This window comes from Rattus norvegicus, chromosome X, assembly GCF_036323735.1.
Source record: "Rattus norvegicus strain BN/NHsdMcwi chromosome X, GRCr8, whole genome shotgun sequence".
NCBI lineage: Eukaryota > Metazoa > Chordata > Mammalia > Rodentia > Muridae > Rattus > Rattus norvegicus.
The window spans coordinates 101,854,805-101,869,604 of NC_086039.1; the positions used below are offsets into that span (position 1 = coordinate 101,854,805).

Below are 14,800 nucleotides of genomic sequence, written 5' to 3' on the forward strand. Positions count from 1 at the left end.
AGACATAGGTGACTATCTGTCTTAGAGGTCAGTTCAAGAATGCAATAGGAGACAGTGGGGAGATTTTCCAGCAGAGTCCTAGTCCAGTAAGTCAGCATCCACTAGTGATGTGTGCTTTCTTTGTAAAGGATAGTTTTTATAAGAGGAGGGCCAAGTGGCAGTAGGAACAGTTGCAGGAGTCTACATGACATCCTGAGGATGATTTTGTACAGGTGGCCCCAAGGGAGACTAATAGAAATGGACTGCTTTGGTGTGACGTGTGTTTAGTGCAGGCAGGAGTGCTGATGACGGTGTGGTTGAAGGTAGGAATGAGAAAAGGACTCTTGTTAGGGTTGTTGTGATTCCAGTTTTTCGTAAGGGGAATTCTAATGAAAGAACTGGAGGTGTTGCCTTGTTTATGAAGGAGGGCAAGAGAAACCTCTGTTTTGACCTATTTAAGTTTGTTTGACACTCAGGACCAAAATGTTAAGACAGTTTGACATAGTGGCTTGGAGCAGAAGAAAACCTGGAAGTTAGAAAAATAAATCAAATATGGAGTTAGTCAGCACACTCTGGATTTCGTCGTTTCCTAAAGCACATTTGGTCAGTCCCATGTATATCCCAAATCAGGATATGGCTGGTGAGCATTTGCAGCCGGGTAGGAACCACGGAGTTTTTGTTCTTTGTTGTTTGAGAGTACAGAGACAGGTTACCTTCAGACTTGATGAATTACAGTAGCTTGGGAAAAAATTTTCCCAAGATAGTTTTAATCCTCCAGAAAGAAAATGGAGAAGTTGAGAAGCAGACAGAAACGTACACATTCCAAACTCTCCTGAAGCAAGAGGCAGAAATCTGTTTGATCCTTGATATTGGTAGACTCTAGGAAACCTCCACAGGTGGCAAGGTCCATAGATGCTGACGTCTCATCAAGTGATCTGCATAGAACCTATGCACCTCCTCTTGTATACAAATGCTGCTTGACTTGGGGTGAGATTTTTGTCCCTCTGGGTTCGTGATAAAGTTCAAATATCTTAAGTTGAACCATCATTAAGTTGGAAACTGTCTTTAAGTCATCTCTGAAATGCTTATGCAGTACAGTATTTATGGTAATTACTTAACTAACCATTCCTTAATTACTTACTAAGTATCCAGTAGAGAGTAAATTCTGTGTAAAGAGTTGTTCTAACAGATTGTTTAGGGAATAACGGTAAGAAAAATCGTCTGTAAGTGTTCAGAACAGACAGTACCATTGTACCTTATAACAGTACACAGATGCTAGGTGAACAGTGCTGAAACCAAGAGTACCTTGGGGAGCTACAGCAGGGCATGCCAGCACATCCTTCTGTTTATATGGACTCAGCATACTGTTCAACACATAGCGGCTTCAAGTTTTGACTGGAGAGTCTATTATATTTTCGCCCAGTAGTTTTGATTCTAGGTAGATTACCCATAGATATGGAATATGTAACTATGAAGGGTCAGCAGTCATTATGTTTACATGTGTGGGATGATGTCACCAGTGGCCTTTAGATCTTCCAAGAACTGTTTCATTACTAGCACTGTCTCACACACATACATACACAATGCTTTTGTCAATTTGCAAATACTTACTAACATGTTTCTAAAAATGTTAAGGATAGGCCTACACCTGAAACAACTCATTCAGGATTACAAAATAGCAATGCTAAGCAGGAAAAACCATCATGGAGGTGAAGATTGGTCTTTGGCAGAGTACCTACCCAGTATGTACAGGGCCCTGGATTGGATCTTCAGTACTTCAAAACAAAACAAAGGCTGTATAGCAAACTTACTGCATTGTAAGTGTTTGATAGGCAGGATTTTCTGTTAGTGATATTAAAAAGCATCATGTCCAAGAATAGAGTGCTGGTTAAAGTCTAGTGAAGGTTTCCTCTCATAGACTCTACTGTAATAGTGCTTACCTCATTAGATTCTTTATTCCTTTTTAGTGCTTAGGTTTTTACCTTTTTAGCTTAGCTTTCAAACTGTTAGATTTCATCATTGCATCTTCCTATATTTTATGATGATCTTTCTCCTGTACTTTTCCAATTCCCCTGCTCCTTCATGTCCCCTCCAGCCTCCCCAATATCCCCATCCACTTCATGTCGCAGGTATTCCCGTATCTTTTCCTTCCCTTCCTCCTTCCTTAACACCCCATTTCCTCATGCCCCCTTTCCAGTTTTAAACTCCTCTATACACATACATGCACTGCAGAAATTACATTTTGGGTTTTGGGGTTAGAGAGATGGCCCAGTCAGTAAAGTGATTGCAGGGCAACAGAATAACCTGAGTTCGATCCTAAGAACCCACATTTTAAAAAAGCCAGGCGTGTACTTGTAACCCCAGTGCTGGAGAGGCACAGGTCACTAAAGAGATGTTGTCTCTTGGATCTTGAGGATCCGGGTTCCCTTCTGATCTTTACATATGTGTACATGAACATATGCACACAAATATACAGAGAATCTAGGATCCACATAGGAGAGAAGAAACATAGCATTTGTCTTTCTCACTCTGGATTATTTTGCTTAAGATGCTAATTTAGATTCCCACCCATTTTCCTGCACATGTCATGATTTCAGTTTTATTTATGGCTAAATGAATTCAGCTGTGTGAATGTACCATCTTTTCTTTATGCATTAATCTATGGATAGATATAAAGGATGTCTCTTTTCTAACTTTTATGAATAGCGCAGTAGCAGACACATGTATGTGCAAGTGTCGCATACTGATGTCCACAGCTGCTACAGCCGTTTATTCTCCAACAAGCAGTCAATAAGGGAACCTCTTTAGCATTCGCTGTTGTCTATTTTTTGTTTGATTGTGATTTGTTTTTAGTGTGTGTGTTGTGTGTGTGTGTGTGTGTGCCACAGGCATGTTTGGTGCCCCAGGGCTTATAAGGGTCAGATTCCCTGCATCCAGAATTACAAAGGATTGTAAAGCACTAGGTGGGTGTGAACTGTAAGGCGGGCAGAGCAGCAGCCAGGGCTAGTAAGTGTTGAGTCATCTCGAGCCCCGTGTTTTCCTAAAGGCTTTGGTGAAATGGAAGGTCAAGGCAGCGTTACTCTTTGTTTTCCTGATGGCTGAGGATGCCAAACACTTCGTAAAACATTTGTTAGCCATTTGTATCTCTTCTTTTGAGAATTTTTAGTTTATTACTTTATAGATTGGATAGTTTGTTTTCGTGATGTTTAATTTCTATGGTCCTTTAGACACTAGCTTGCTGTCTGCAGTTTAGCTGGCAGAGATTTTTTCTCATTCTGTGGATTATCTGCTGTGCTCTTCATTCCTGTGGGAATGCCCTTTAAGTCTATAGAAGCCCATTTGTCAATTCTTGGGCTTGTCTCCTGTACAGTCAGAAACTTTTCCAGAAAGTTTTTGTCTATGCTTACATTCTAAAGGGTTTTCTCTCCAACAGTTGTAGAATTTCAGGTCTTATGTTAAGGTCTTTGGGTTCATTTTGAATTTATTTTGAAGGAAGGTGAAAGATACGAATCTAATTTCATTCTTTTGCATTTATGAATGCAGTTTCAAGGCAGGTGTGATAAACACCAAAATTCAAATAATCCCTTCCAGCATATTGAAATAAGACTAGAAATCAACAGTAAGAGGAACTACAGATACCCAGAGACTAAAGAATACACTTTTAAATGGATGGATTTTAGCAATTGACCGAGGAATTTTAAAATTCCTAGACAAATGAAATCATAGCAGAACCTCCCAGAACCTCTGGGATGCAGCTAGGCATTTTGAGAGGGAAAGCTTACAGCTATGGCTGCTTACTTTAAATAAAACATAGTAAGATCTGGAGGGTGACTCGACGGTGAGGAGCACTTACTGACTTTGCAGAGGACCCAGCTTCTGCTCCCAGCAGCAGTGTGGTAGGATACCCCCATCTGTAACTCTAACTCCAAGGGATCTAGCACCTTCTTCTAACCTCTGTGAGGACTAGACACATGTGCTGCATATATATATATATATATATATATATATATATATATATATATATATTCAGGCAAAAGACTCATTTATATTTAAAAATTCTTCAACAACATTTTAAAAACAGTGACCTCAAACTAGTGATGCACAAGCTTCTAGAAACATAGTAAATGGCAAGACATAATAAAGATTAGGACAGAAACAGAAACTAAAAGAGCAGTATATAAAATCATTGCAACATAATGCTGGTTCTTTGAATTGATAAACAAAATTGACAAAGGTCTAGCCAAACTAACTAAAAAGAAATAAATGAATAAACTTAGAGAAGAAGAGCCAGGCTTTATTCCAGTGGACTGTTGTAACATCCTGGAAGGATGGAGATGACCGAGCAATGCGGAAAATGTACTTTTTGTCTTTTAAGGTGAAATTCAAATACCACATTTCTTAGGAAAAAGTCTCCCTTAGCACCCATCACTACCTTAATGCTTATGTACAAAATAAAAAGAGGACATCATAGATTAGCTAAATTTAGGAGCTCAGTTATCCACCATGCCTTTATTGTTCCTCGTGTTTTTAGGGAAAAGGAAATGCAGGGGTCATAGTGAGTGTTTATTCGGGAGTCCCAGGCAGATGGTAGGACTAGAACGTGGCCAGATGAATCAGAGTGGGAAGGACCATGATTATTATCTGATGACTTTTGCTAACCTACTGTGTTCATCTCTGTGACTCCTCGTTTCCTTCTTTTAAAGGAGAGCCCAGAAGAAATGCCAGTCCACCTGAGCTCTATCCGGGTAAATAAACTTACTTTCCTCACACAGGAACTTTATATAACTTAAACAAGAGATTTTCTATGCCTTTTCTTTTTTCCTTCTTTTACTCCTACTGCCTCCAAAAAGTGAAAATGAAATGTTTGCCTTCATAATGCAATCAAATAATCCAGATTTATAGGCATAGTCCTTCATTATGTCTAGAATATAACTCTTCCTAGTTTGACTCTTGCTATTCTGATCATTCTTTGTCTCATGTAATAGTACAGTATGTATCTAAAATGAACCTGATGTAACTACACTGTGCACAGAGCTTTCATTATCCTAGAAAATCCTCCTGTGTACACAGCACACACACTGGCTGACATTATATCTTTTGTGTCCGTTATTTTAGATGGTGAATTTCTAGAGTATGAGAATAGAATAGTGGTGCTTTTCCATTTCATAGTACTTTGTTCTGATGAACGTTTCATCCGTATAATTAAATCAATATTTAGCGATTTGATTAATTTAGTGACTTAGTTCTAATCATGAACCTCTTTTAAGCTGTTTTCAATATGCATCCAACATGTCGTAAACTTTTCTGGGGGAAGAAAAGGAGGTAGGGAACGAACGAGTATCCATGTTCAATAAGTAATTTTCCCTTTTCTGTACCTGCAGGGAAAGAAATGGAACTGGTATTTGGACCATTTATATTCAGAGGGTTTTCAAGGCTTAAACCTTTTCATAAAAAGTAGTATCGATCATTCTTCTGTATCCAAAACAGAGAAAAACACATAAACATTGACATAAACAAATGCCATACTGGACTAAATGTCTCACTGCTGGAGAGACTAAGTACCTCGCATGACTTTCCATATCCGTTTCATAAGCCGACTGCCATCTTTAAGAAGTACTAAGCCTGGCCTTCCTTCCGTCCATGGCTCAAGAGAGCCTTGGTGTCCACTAACTTCATTTTAGTCTTCAGATATTAAGGTTACTAATGAAAAATAACCTCTTCATCATCCAGTTCTGCTTTCACTGAATTATACATGAAGAGACACATATGTCTGCTTTCTAGTAGGAAATTTGCTTTGCATTTTCGTCGGCTTTGTTAGTGGAAGAGAACAAGTAATATAAATTAAGCTACTCCTCAGACACACTTATGCAGAATACTCTGCAATCTCTGAAATCCTAGGAATAGTTTACATTTCTAAGATACTAATAGTAGAATGCAACATGTGTGACTCTTAACATCCCAAGAAGCTGATGGCTATCTGCCTGCATTGGCAGTAATTGTAAGGGAAGGGAGGAGGGGGAAATGAAGAAATTTCATTTTATTGGTTTGATTTTATGACAGCACTATATTTGAATGTATATGTATATGTATGTATTTATGTATTTAATTCAGATTTTAAATTGCCAGGCTTAAATAAACTAACTTCAGTTTTACCTTCCGGAGTATTTCTGAATATTTTTTTAAAAATCCATAACAGGGAGATATTTTTGCTGAAAATTCATTGTAAATTTTTATTTTATCACTACTGAACAACTTTATTTAACACATGTACATTGAGAGTAACACCTGATTTTTTTTAATGGAGACTCTGAAAGCCAGGAGGGACTGAAAGGATATTCTATAAGCTTCCAGAGAACACAGATGCCAGCATAAACTGCTATTCCCAGCAAAACTATGATCCCAATCTCCAGGAAAAGAAAAACATTTCACAATAAAGCACAGTTAAGCAATTCCTGTTCACCACTCCAGCTCTACAGATGGTACCAGAAGAAAACCTTCACTTCACCCTGAAGGGAGGTATACACGGGAGAGGACACGAGGAATAAATAATCCTAGAGCACTTAGTTACAATGGCTGCAGGTGCGGCTCCCATACTACAGCAACAAAATAAAGGGGATTAATAAGCATTGCTCATTAATAATTCAATATTAATGGCCTCAGTTCTCCAATAACATGACATAGAAACTAGATTAGAAATCAGGAATTATGTTTCTGCTGAATTCAAGAAGCATACCTTACCACTGAGGACAGACATCCCCTTAGCAGAAAAGAATGGGGGAAAGGGTATTTCAAGCAAATGAATCCAAGAAGCAAGCAGGTATAGCTGTTTTAATGTCTGACCAAATAGACTTCAAGCCAAAGTAATCAGAAGAGGTACAGAAGCATACTAGCTACCCATTAAAGGAAAAATCCATCAAGAGGATATTGCAATCACACTTAATGCACTGGATTCTCTAGAGAAACAGACATGAGAGAATGACTCTATTTGGAGTTTATTAGAGGAGTTTACAGGTCATGGATCCATCCAGGAGTTCAGTCCACAAGGCTGGATGTATCAATGCATCTTTAGTATACACCAGAATCGTGAAGAACTAGGCGCTAATACTGGTGCAAGAATGGGCTTGCCAGTGAGTGAGGACAAGCATGCAAAGAGCAAAACATTTTCTTCCTTGTCCTTTATTTAGATTGGCTTCCATGAGAAGGTGTGACACATATTTAAGGTGAGTCTTCCTACCTCAGATGATCTGACTAGCTAAAAATCCCTCCCAAGTATGTCTAACTCCCGGGTTTTTAGTTCATTCCAGAGGTAGTCAAGCAGGCAACTAAGAGTAGCCACTACATACATGAAGTTCAGTTTCAAGCACACACAATCATCTGCAACTCCAATGTCGTCTTCTGTCCTCCTTGGTCACTGAATGTGTATATGGTGCACAGATATACATTCAGGCAAGCATTCACCCACATAAAAATAGATATTTTAAAGAGGACAGAAAAGGAAAGAAGAAAATATTTTAAATTATAACAGTGCCCTTGGTACAAGTCTATATCTAAGAAGCTCAAGAAAATATTAGCAAATCAAATTTAGTAATATACTGTATAAAAAAGAATGAATTATATTCTGTGACAAACTGATTCACTCCAGGGATGCCAGGTTAATTTAACATTACAAAATCAGTTAATATGTCAAGTCACAATGTTCTTTTCAAAAGTAAAGACAATCTAATGTGGAGATATTTCATATTCATCTAGAAGACAATATAGTTAAGGCATCATTCATTACAGTTTAATCTTTGTTTTAAAAAAAATCCCAACTGGCACATATAGAAACCAACAAATTGGTTTTAAAATTCAAATAAGAGGTCAAATAAAGGGAAGAAGGGTTGAGGGAGGGGAACAAAAGGTCACGTGTAAAGTGAGTGTAGAAAGAAGTTCGAGCAGGTTGGGGGATTTAAAAGGGAAGAAGATGGAAAGAAGTAAAGATTTGTTTTAAAAATGCTGTCTCTGTGCTGGGTTTTACAGCCGGAATGGTACTTTAGTTATGGAGTCAGCTGGGCTAAGGTCTGGGAGCCTGTTATGGTCACAGTGTGCTTATGAGGGATGGAGAGATGGCTCAGCAGTTAAGAGCACTTGTTCTTGCAGAGCACCTGGGTTTGGTTCCCAGCACCCATTTCAAATGTCTCACAACTGCCTGTACCTCATATCTGACACCCTCTTCTGACCTCTACAGGCATTCAAATGTACATGTGCATACGTACGTACATAAGCATAGACAAAAAAGGAATAAATACAGATCAATGAAGTAGAACTGAGAATTCAGAAATAAATATATACCTTTAGGATAGTGCAACTTGAAACATGGTTGCCAAGAATTCTCAATAGGGTTAAGTCATAGTCTTTTCAATAAATGATGCTGGAATAATTGTATATCCCAAGTCGACAGAGGAATGAATACAGAAAATGTGGTACATCTACACAATGGAGTACTACTCAGCTATCAAAAACAATGACTTCATGAAATTCGTAGGCAAATAGATTGTGCTAGAAAATAGCATCCTGAGTCCAGTGTGGGGGGATGTCAAGGAAAGGGAGGCGGGAAGGGGTGGGTGGTTGGGGTGGAGAAAACACCCTCATAGAAGAAGGGGAAGGAGGTATGGGATAGGGGGTGATTCCTAGACAAAACAGGAGTAAATCTTTACGATCTCACATTAGATGATGATTTTTTAGCTTCAGAACCAAGTACACAGAATAAATGAAAAAAATGAATGTCAAAATTAAGAATTTCCTAGAAGACACCCAGAACCCCCAATCTCTCTGCCGTGTCAGGCAGGCAAATGGGCATCATTGTGCTGAGCAACTGTGTGGTGGAGAAATGAGAGAAGCTGAATGATTTGTGCAATATGAAGAGACAGAACTGGAGACAAGAGGATAGTGACGTCAGCCTGATGTGCTACCCAAGGCCATGGTGAAGTCCCGGCTGATAACACTAGGGGTCCTCTCTGGGTCCATGGCCCTGTGCAGCAGAGATCTGGGGCCTATGTTACCACCAAAGGCTTATGCGGATGTCCCTGGTCTGGACTGCCAACTGGGGCCATGTTAATGTCTGAGGACTGGGCAGAGTTGGCTCTTCCCCTCACCTGGGTAAAGTGGAAGAGCTAGACCTGGTGGCGCAGGAGTGATCGTGGGCTGACAGCTCAGCTACCACCCGGGCCTGGACCCAGGGCTTTGAGTTGGCCCACTCCAACATCTACCCCATCCATGAACTACTGCAGCTTGTAAAGGGTCGTCAGTCTGATAGAAGCAAAGCTGCAAGATCTCCACAACACGGGGTAACGACAGGAAACCATAGTATGTAAACAAAGCATCCTGGATGTCCTGTTTATTTTTGTGGGAGAGGTTGTAAAGTTGGAGGGCAGATAGGGAGGGGCAGGAAGATGGGTGTAGTGGTGCACGCCTTTAATCCCAGCACTCAGGAGACTGGCGGGCAGGTCTCTGAGTTTGAGGCTAGCCTGGTCGGTTTATAGAGGGGGTTCCAGGACAGCCAGGGATACACGGAGAAACCCTGACTGAAAAAACAACTGAGCACAAAATAGTGCATGAGCTGGAGGGGGTCAGGCATTTCATGCCCAATTCATACCACTGCCTGACCCTTTACCCAAGCTACAAGCCAAGGACCATTAAGCCTTGTCATCTCAATTTATTTCCAACCGTGAGGAACTTAGTTTGAATTTGTGAGACACAAGAAATTAAAGTCGTACTTAAGTTCTCCATTTGAGATCTTTCCTAAGGTATTTTGTCACAGTAATGACAACGCTGCCCTAGGCAGTAGCTGGGCCCAAGACCCTTGGTTGCTACAGAACTCTTGCTCCTGTAAGTCACTTTATATTAGAACAGCCTTATTGGGTATTAACGACGGTGTCATTTTTTTTAGAGAGGATCTCCTTCCTGTATCCCAGGGTGGTCTTGAACTATATGGCAGAGGACGGCACTATACTTGTGGTCCTCCTGCCCCCATCTACAGAGCGCTACGATTCCGGATGTGCACCACCATGCGCAGTTTTTGTGGTTTCTGTGTAGAAAGCCTGGCTGTTTGCCAAGTCAGTTCCAGCTCCGACTCCTTGCCTAGAAAGGGAGGCATTATCCTTGCCGTCCATGAACATGAAGTTGGTTTGAGTTTTTGGCAGATAAACAGTTTTCAAACTCCTCTGGCTGCCTTTCCCTCCTCCCCCACTCCAACTTTCTGGGGAAACGTTAGTGGAATCCATTTTGTCCCCAAACTTCTCCTTAGACTGACAGCGAGCAGAACTTCCCTTGTACTTTAGCGTTTTAACGATGTGTGACTGATTTTCATAGTTGGACTGTTTTACTGTTCTCCCAGCTCTTCTGCCAAGTCTTCCACAAAGACTCCAGGGTTTTATGGATTTGGCCTTGTGGAGTATTTCTGAGCACAGTGAGTGGAATTAATTTGGTCTCTGGGGGGTTTTGGAGCCCTCTCTCTTCATACCTCCTTAGCTCCTACATAGTAGATAAAAATTTAAGAGTTAGTGGGCAGGAGGTGCGACCTGATTGTGGTCTCCATTTGTGTATATTTAACGACAAATGGTGTCAAGCATTTCCTCATGTCCTTCTAGCTATTTGTGATGCAAAATAGGGGAAAAGAGCTGTGAGAGTGAGAGTCAGCCTAGGCTAGGACGCTTGGTGGAAAGGAATGCCCCAGGGACGTGAGTTTTACCAGGGTTAACGAAAGTCATGACTTTTTGCATTTAAGCTTATGATTCCTGAAATTCACAACTAAAGCGTTTGTGCAAATAAATTGGAGTAATTCTATTTTATAAGTATATGGTGATAAACTGAGGAACTTTACTTTTAGTACTCCTTGCACTTAATTTCAGATATTTTATTTTCATTGAGTATAAATGCCAATCCGAAGTGGTCAGTATGTATTACTATGTACCATTATTTTACAGGACAATGATTACAGGATTAAATGTTTACTGACTCACTTCCATTCTTTGAAAGTTAATCTTAAGTTAATAAAGACTAGAAGTCTATATTTAATTGATTTTTCAATTGCTTTTAAAATTGCTTTCATGTCCTAATATAAAAATAATAACTTTATTGACAGTAGGATCGTGTATGAATTTCACTTGCCTTTTTTATTGAGAAAAAGATTTTTTTCATAATTATATTCTGATTATGGTTTCTCTCCCCCAACTCCTCCCACATCCTCCACTTCCCTTTCCACTCAAATCAAATTTGATAAAATCAAATTAGAGAAAATATAAACAAACCAAATTAGAACCAACCAACCAATCCAAAGGAAAAAAGCCAAAGAAAAGGCTGAACAAACACAGATGCAGAGACACACGCTTTCCCACACAGACAAATCCCATAAGAACATAAAACTGGAAACCATAGTGTGTATAAACAAAGGACCTGTAAGGGAAAAATGAAAAACCTTGACAAAGCATCATGAGACAAATTCCTCCAAAAATGCCACTCACAAAGTCCATTTGTTTTGCGTTAGTCATCTACTGTGGGCACAGAGCCGGGCCTTAAGACTGGAGTGGTTTGTATCCCCAGTGAGACGCCTTTGGAGAGATCTACTCATTCATGTTCGAACAGTTATCCATTGGCGATAGCTTCTGGGACCCCATCTGGGTTAGCCCTGTGCTCGCTGCCTCAGTCTCACCTGCACTGATCCTGCTGATTCTGAGGGCCTTGTTTCATGGGTGTCCTCTCTTCCCTCTGACTCTTACAATCTTTGCACCTCTTCTGCAGGGTTTCCTGAACCATGGGGGCGGGGGGGGGTACTTGATGGAGCCATTCCATTTAGGGACGAGTGTTCCAATGTCTCTCTTGGTCAAGTCTGCCCATGGGTTTCTTATTTTTGTTCCCATCTGCTCAGGAGGAAGCTTCTCGGATGATGGCTGGTCTAGGAGCATTGCGGAATGTTACTAGCAGTCACTGCTATGTTCCTTAGCAGACCAGTAGTATTTGGTTTTACCCTAGCTCCCTGGCCTTTCTACACTCAGGTTCTTGACCACCTGAGCAGATATTGGTCGAGAGCTTTTGAAGTCCAATTGGACAGCTGCTGGTTATCACTAAGGTCTGCGTTATGGTTATTATGCTATTAGTTGATGTGGTCCATAGGCCTCATAGCGGGGTAGGACTGTTGATGTGCTTCCCTCCTTTGGAAGCTTACATAGCGCCTTCTGGTACCTTAAGAGTTGGTTCTCAGGAAGAGGACTTCAAGTTAGTTTCAAGGACACTTTTTATTTGTTCTTTTTGTCCCATGTATAGATCATGTGTTCTTGTTTATCTCCTCGACACTTTTTTTTTGTTAAAAAGTGCACTTCGTTCCAGTTTTTGTTTTTGAGATAAGATCTTACTTTGCAGCCCAGGCTGCCTTGGAAGTCATGACCCTGCTGAGGCTGTGATGTAGGCATGCCACACCCAGCATTTTGGTTTGTCTTGATTTTCAGTGCCAGGGGTGGAACCCAGGGCCTTTCGCATGCTAGGCAAGGGCTTTATTGCTCCGCTACAGCAGTGGATAGACATTCGAATAGTCTGTTTCGGCAGTTCTAGAAATAATATCCTTCCCCACTGTGGATGCTGTTTCTGCTTCTTTGGACTGTAGTTTCTTATTTAGTTTCTTTCCTCAACTAGTCTTTAACATTTGTATTTTGTTCTTGTCGTTGTCGTCGTCGTCGTCGTCGTCGTTGTTGTTGTTGTGTGGCCACTGGTGGTCTAGTTGGTTAGTTTGGGTGTCAGCTCAGGATTAATCAATGTTTCTTAAATGCCTGGAACCAATAAATCTACTCTGGGTGGAGAAGCATTGAGGTGCATTTTTGGCACCTGCCACTGACAATGCTGCCTTACTTCTTGTGAAGAATCTCAAGATTACACAGGTAAGAGTAGAGGGGCTTTCTCAGGCATTTCTTAGGTAGACCCAAAGTCATCTGCCTGTATAGGTCCTTCAGGATTCCCTGGAAAATGTAAGACGTTTTTGTCTTTGTTGTTTTTGAGACAGGATGTCACTGTGTAGCTTTGAATGGCCTGGAACCTCAGACCATACAGACTTGAAACACCAGAGATCTACTTGCCTCTCCTAAGTGCTGGCTTTAAAGGTGTGCACCACCATGTCCAGTTTCAGGACATTTTAAAAATGAACATATATCACTTCAAATTTCCTTCTCTCCCCACCGCCCCCCCCCCCTAAAATCTGTCGTGTATCTTAAGGTTTCTTTTGCCTCAGCTAAAAATACTGAAACAGTTGTTTGAATTTGGTTTTGACAAATGCTCCCCCTAGAGGATGCATTTTATATTGCATTAGGCCTGATGCACTCCGGTACATCCAGCCTTTTAAGTAGTGTCTGCCAGGGAACCATCTTACGCAACAGTAGCAGTTGTCTGGGGTTGAGGTTTGGAAGAGCACCACCTCCATTCTTCCTCCTCATGTGTCTACCACGCTGAGGCTCCCCTTCATAAATGTGCTCTGCAGAGCTGGAGAGCAGAAAATAGAAGTAGAATCGGCTAAAATGACACTATAGTTTCATTATTTTGTTTTGATGTTCTCATGTATATATAAAATGTGTTGTAATTATGTATCTAGATATGACCTGGACCTTCTGACCATGCTACCGCTATCTCCCAAATTTTGAGATCACAGTCATGTAATAAAGTGGCTTCTGTGGGATTTCAGATGGAACCCAGGACTTCATGCATTTTAGACAAGCAGCCATTAACCGAGATTCATCCAAAGGCCCCCTTTTCTCCTTTTTTATTCTACAATTCATTTGTTGAAGAAACTGGTTGTTTCTCCTCTCGAGTTACCCAGAGTCTAATTTTTCTGATTCAGTTTCCATGGCATTATTTAACATATTCTGCCGCCCCCTTTCTGTCTTAATTAAAAGTAATAGAAACTTATGGCAAGAGTGTTTCATGGTTGATGTGGTTTTCTTCTCATTTTCGTTATAATGAAAGAGTATCATTTGGTTCCCAGCTTAGGCTTTTACAAATGGCATAGAGCCTAAAGGCTTAATGATACTCTCTCATTTCTTTGAATTCTTTCTCCCAAAACTCACTCATACTCAACTTCACAATAATGAGGTATTTTATTCCATGGAACTTGAAAATACCCTTTTCCCATTAAAATACACATTTTTATTACCATTATTATGAAAATTTTTATAATGAGCTTTCGACTCCAGGATTTTTTTGAAACCAGAATCAAATTGGTTGTAACCTCTAGTTCTACTGTAATTTAAAGAATAGCACCATATCCATTTCATAGTTTAAGATATTCTATGGCTGATTTCGTTTCCTCAGTATGGTGGCTGTTATGCTAATAGTCTCATTTCACAGGTGACCAAATGGTGAGCTTTGAAAGAGGAAGTCATTCTCACAGTCACTCATAATGGAGTCAAGTCTAGCCTTTTCACATCTCATGACACAGATTCTCCACTTTTTATTATACCTTGTTCAGAATACAGTCATATGACATTGCAAACTATTTCATGCATTTTCTTCAGAAAAATACTTCCTTTCAAAGACTAATAGTATCATAAAAAGCTTATCCTGTAATAGGGGGCTATATATTGTAAGGAGGGGCCACACCATAATAAATCATACAAGTGCAAAGACAATTGAATTTCTTTTCTATTTAACACTTTAATGTTACTAAATTAATTCCATCCACAGTTACCACTTCCTTACAGAGAGAATTAAAACCAAGCCCTTCACATAATTTAAACATTTTGAATTGTAGTCCTGTGGTAAATCCTGGTGGAAAACACTCAAAACACAGCAAAACTTCCTCCAA

At 40.1% G+C, this 14,800-nt stretch overlaps 1 protein-coding gene across 4 annotated transcripts in view; it reads left to right on the forward strand.

The window, feature by feature from the left end:
* Nucleotides 1-6,131, forward strand: part of Cenpi (centromere protein I) — a 51,744-nt gene extending 45,613 nt beyond the window's left edge. For all 4 annotated transcript variants that reach the window (XM_006257217.5, XM_006257215.5, XM_006257216.5 and 1 more), the window contains 2 exon segments: nucleotides 4,683-4,724; nucleotides 5,361-6,131. In XM_006257217.5, the coding sequence (XP_006257279.1) occupies nucleotides 4,683-4,724; nucleotides 5,361-5,480 (162 nt within the window). In that variant the 3' untranslated portion in view covers nucleotides 5,481-6,131.
* Nucleotides 6,132-14,800: the final 8,669 nt, after the last annotated feature.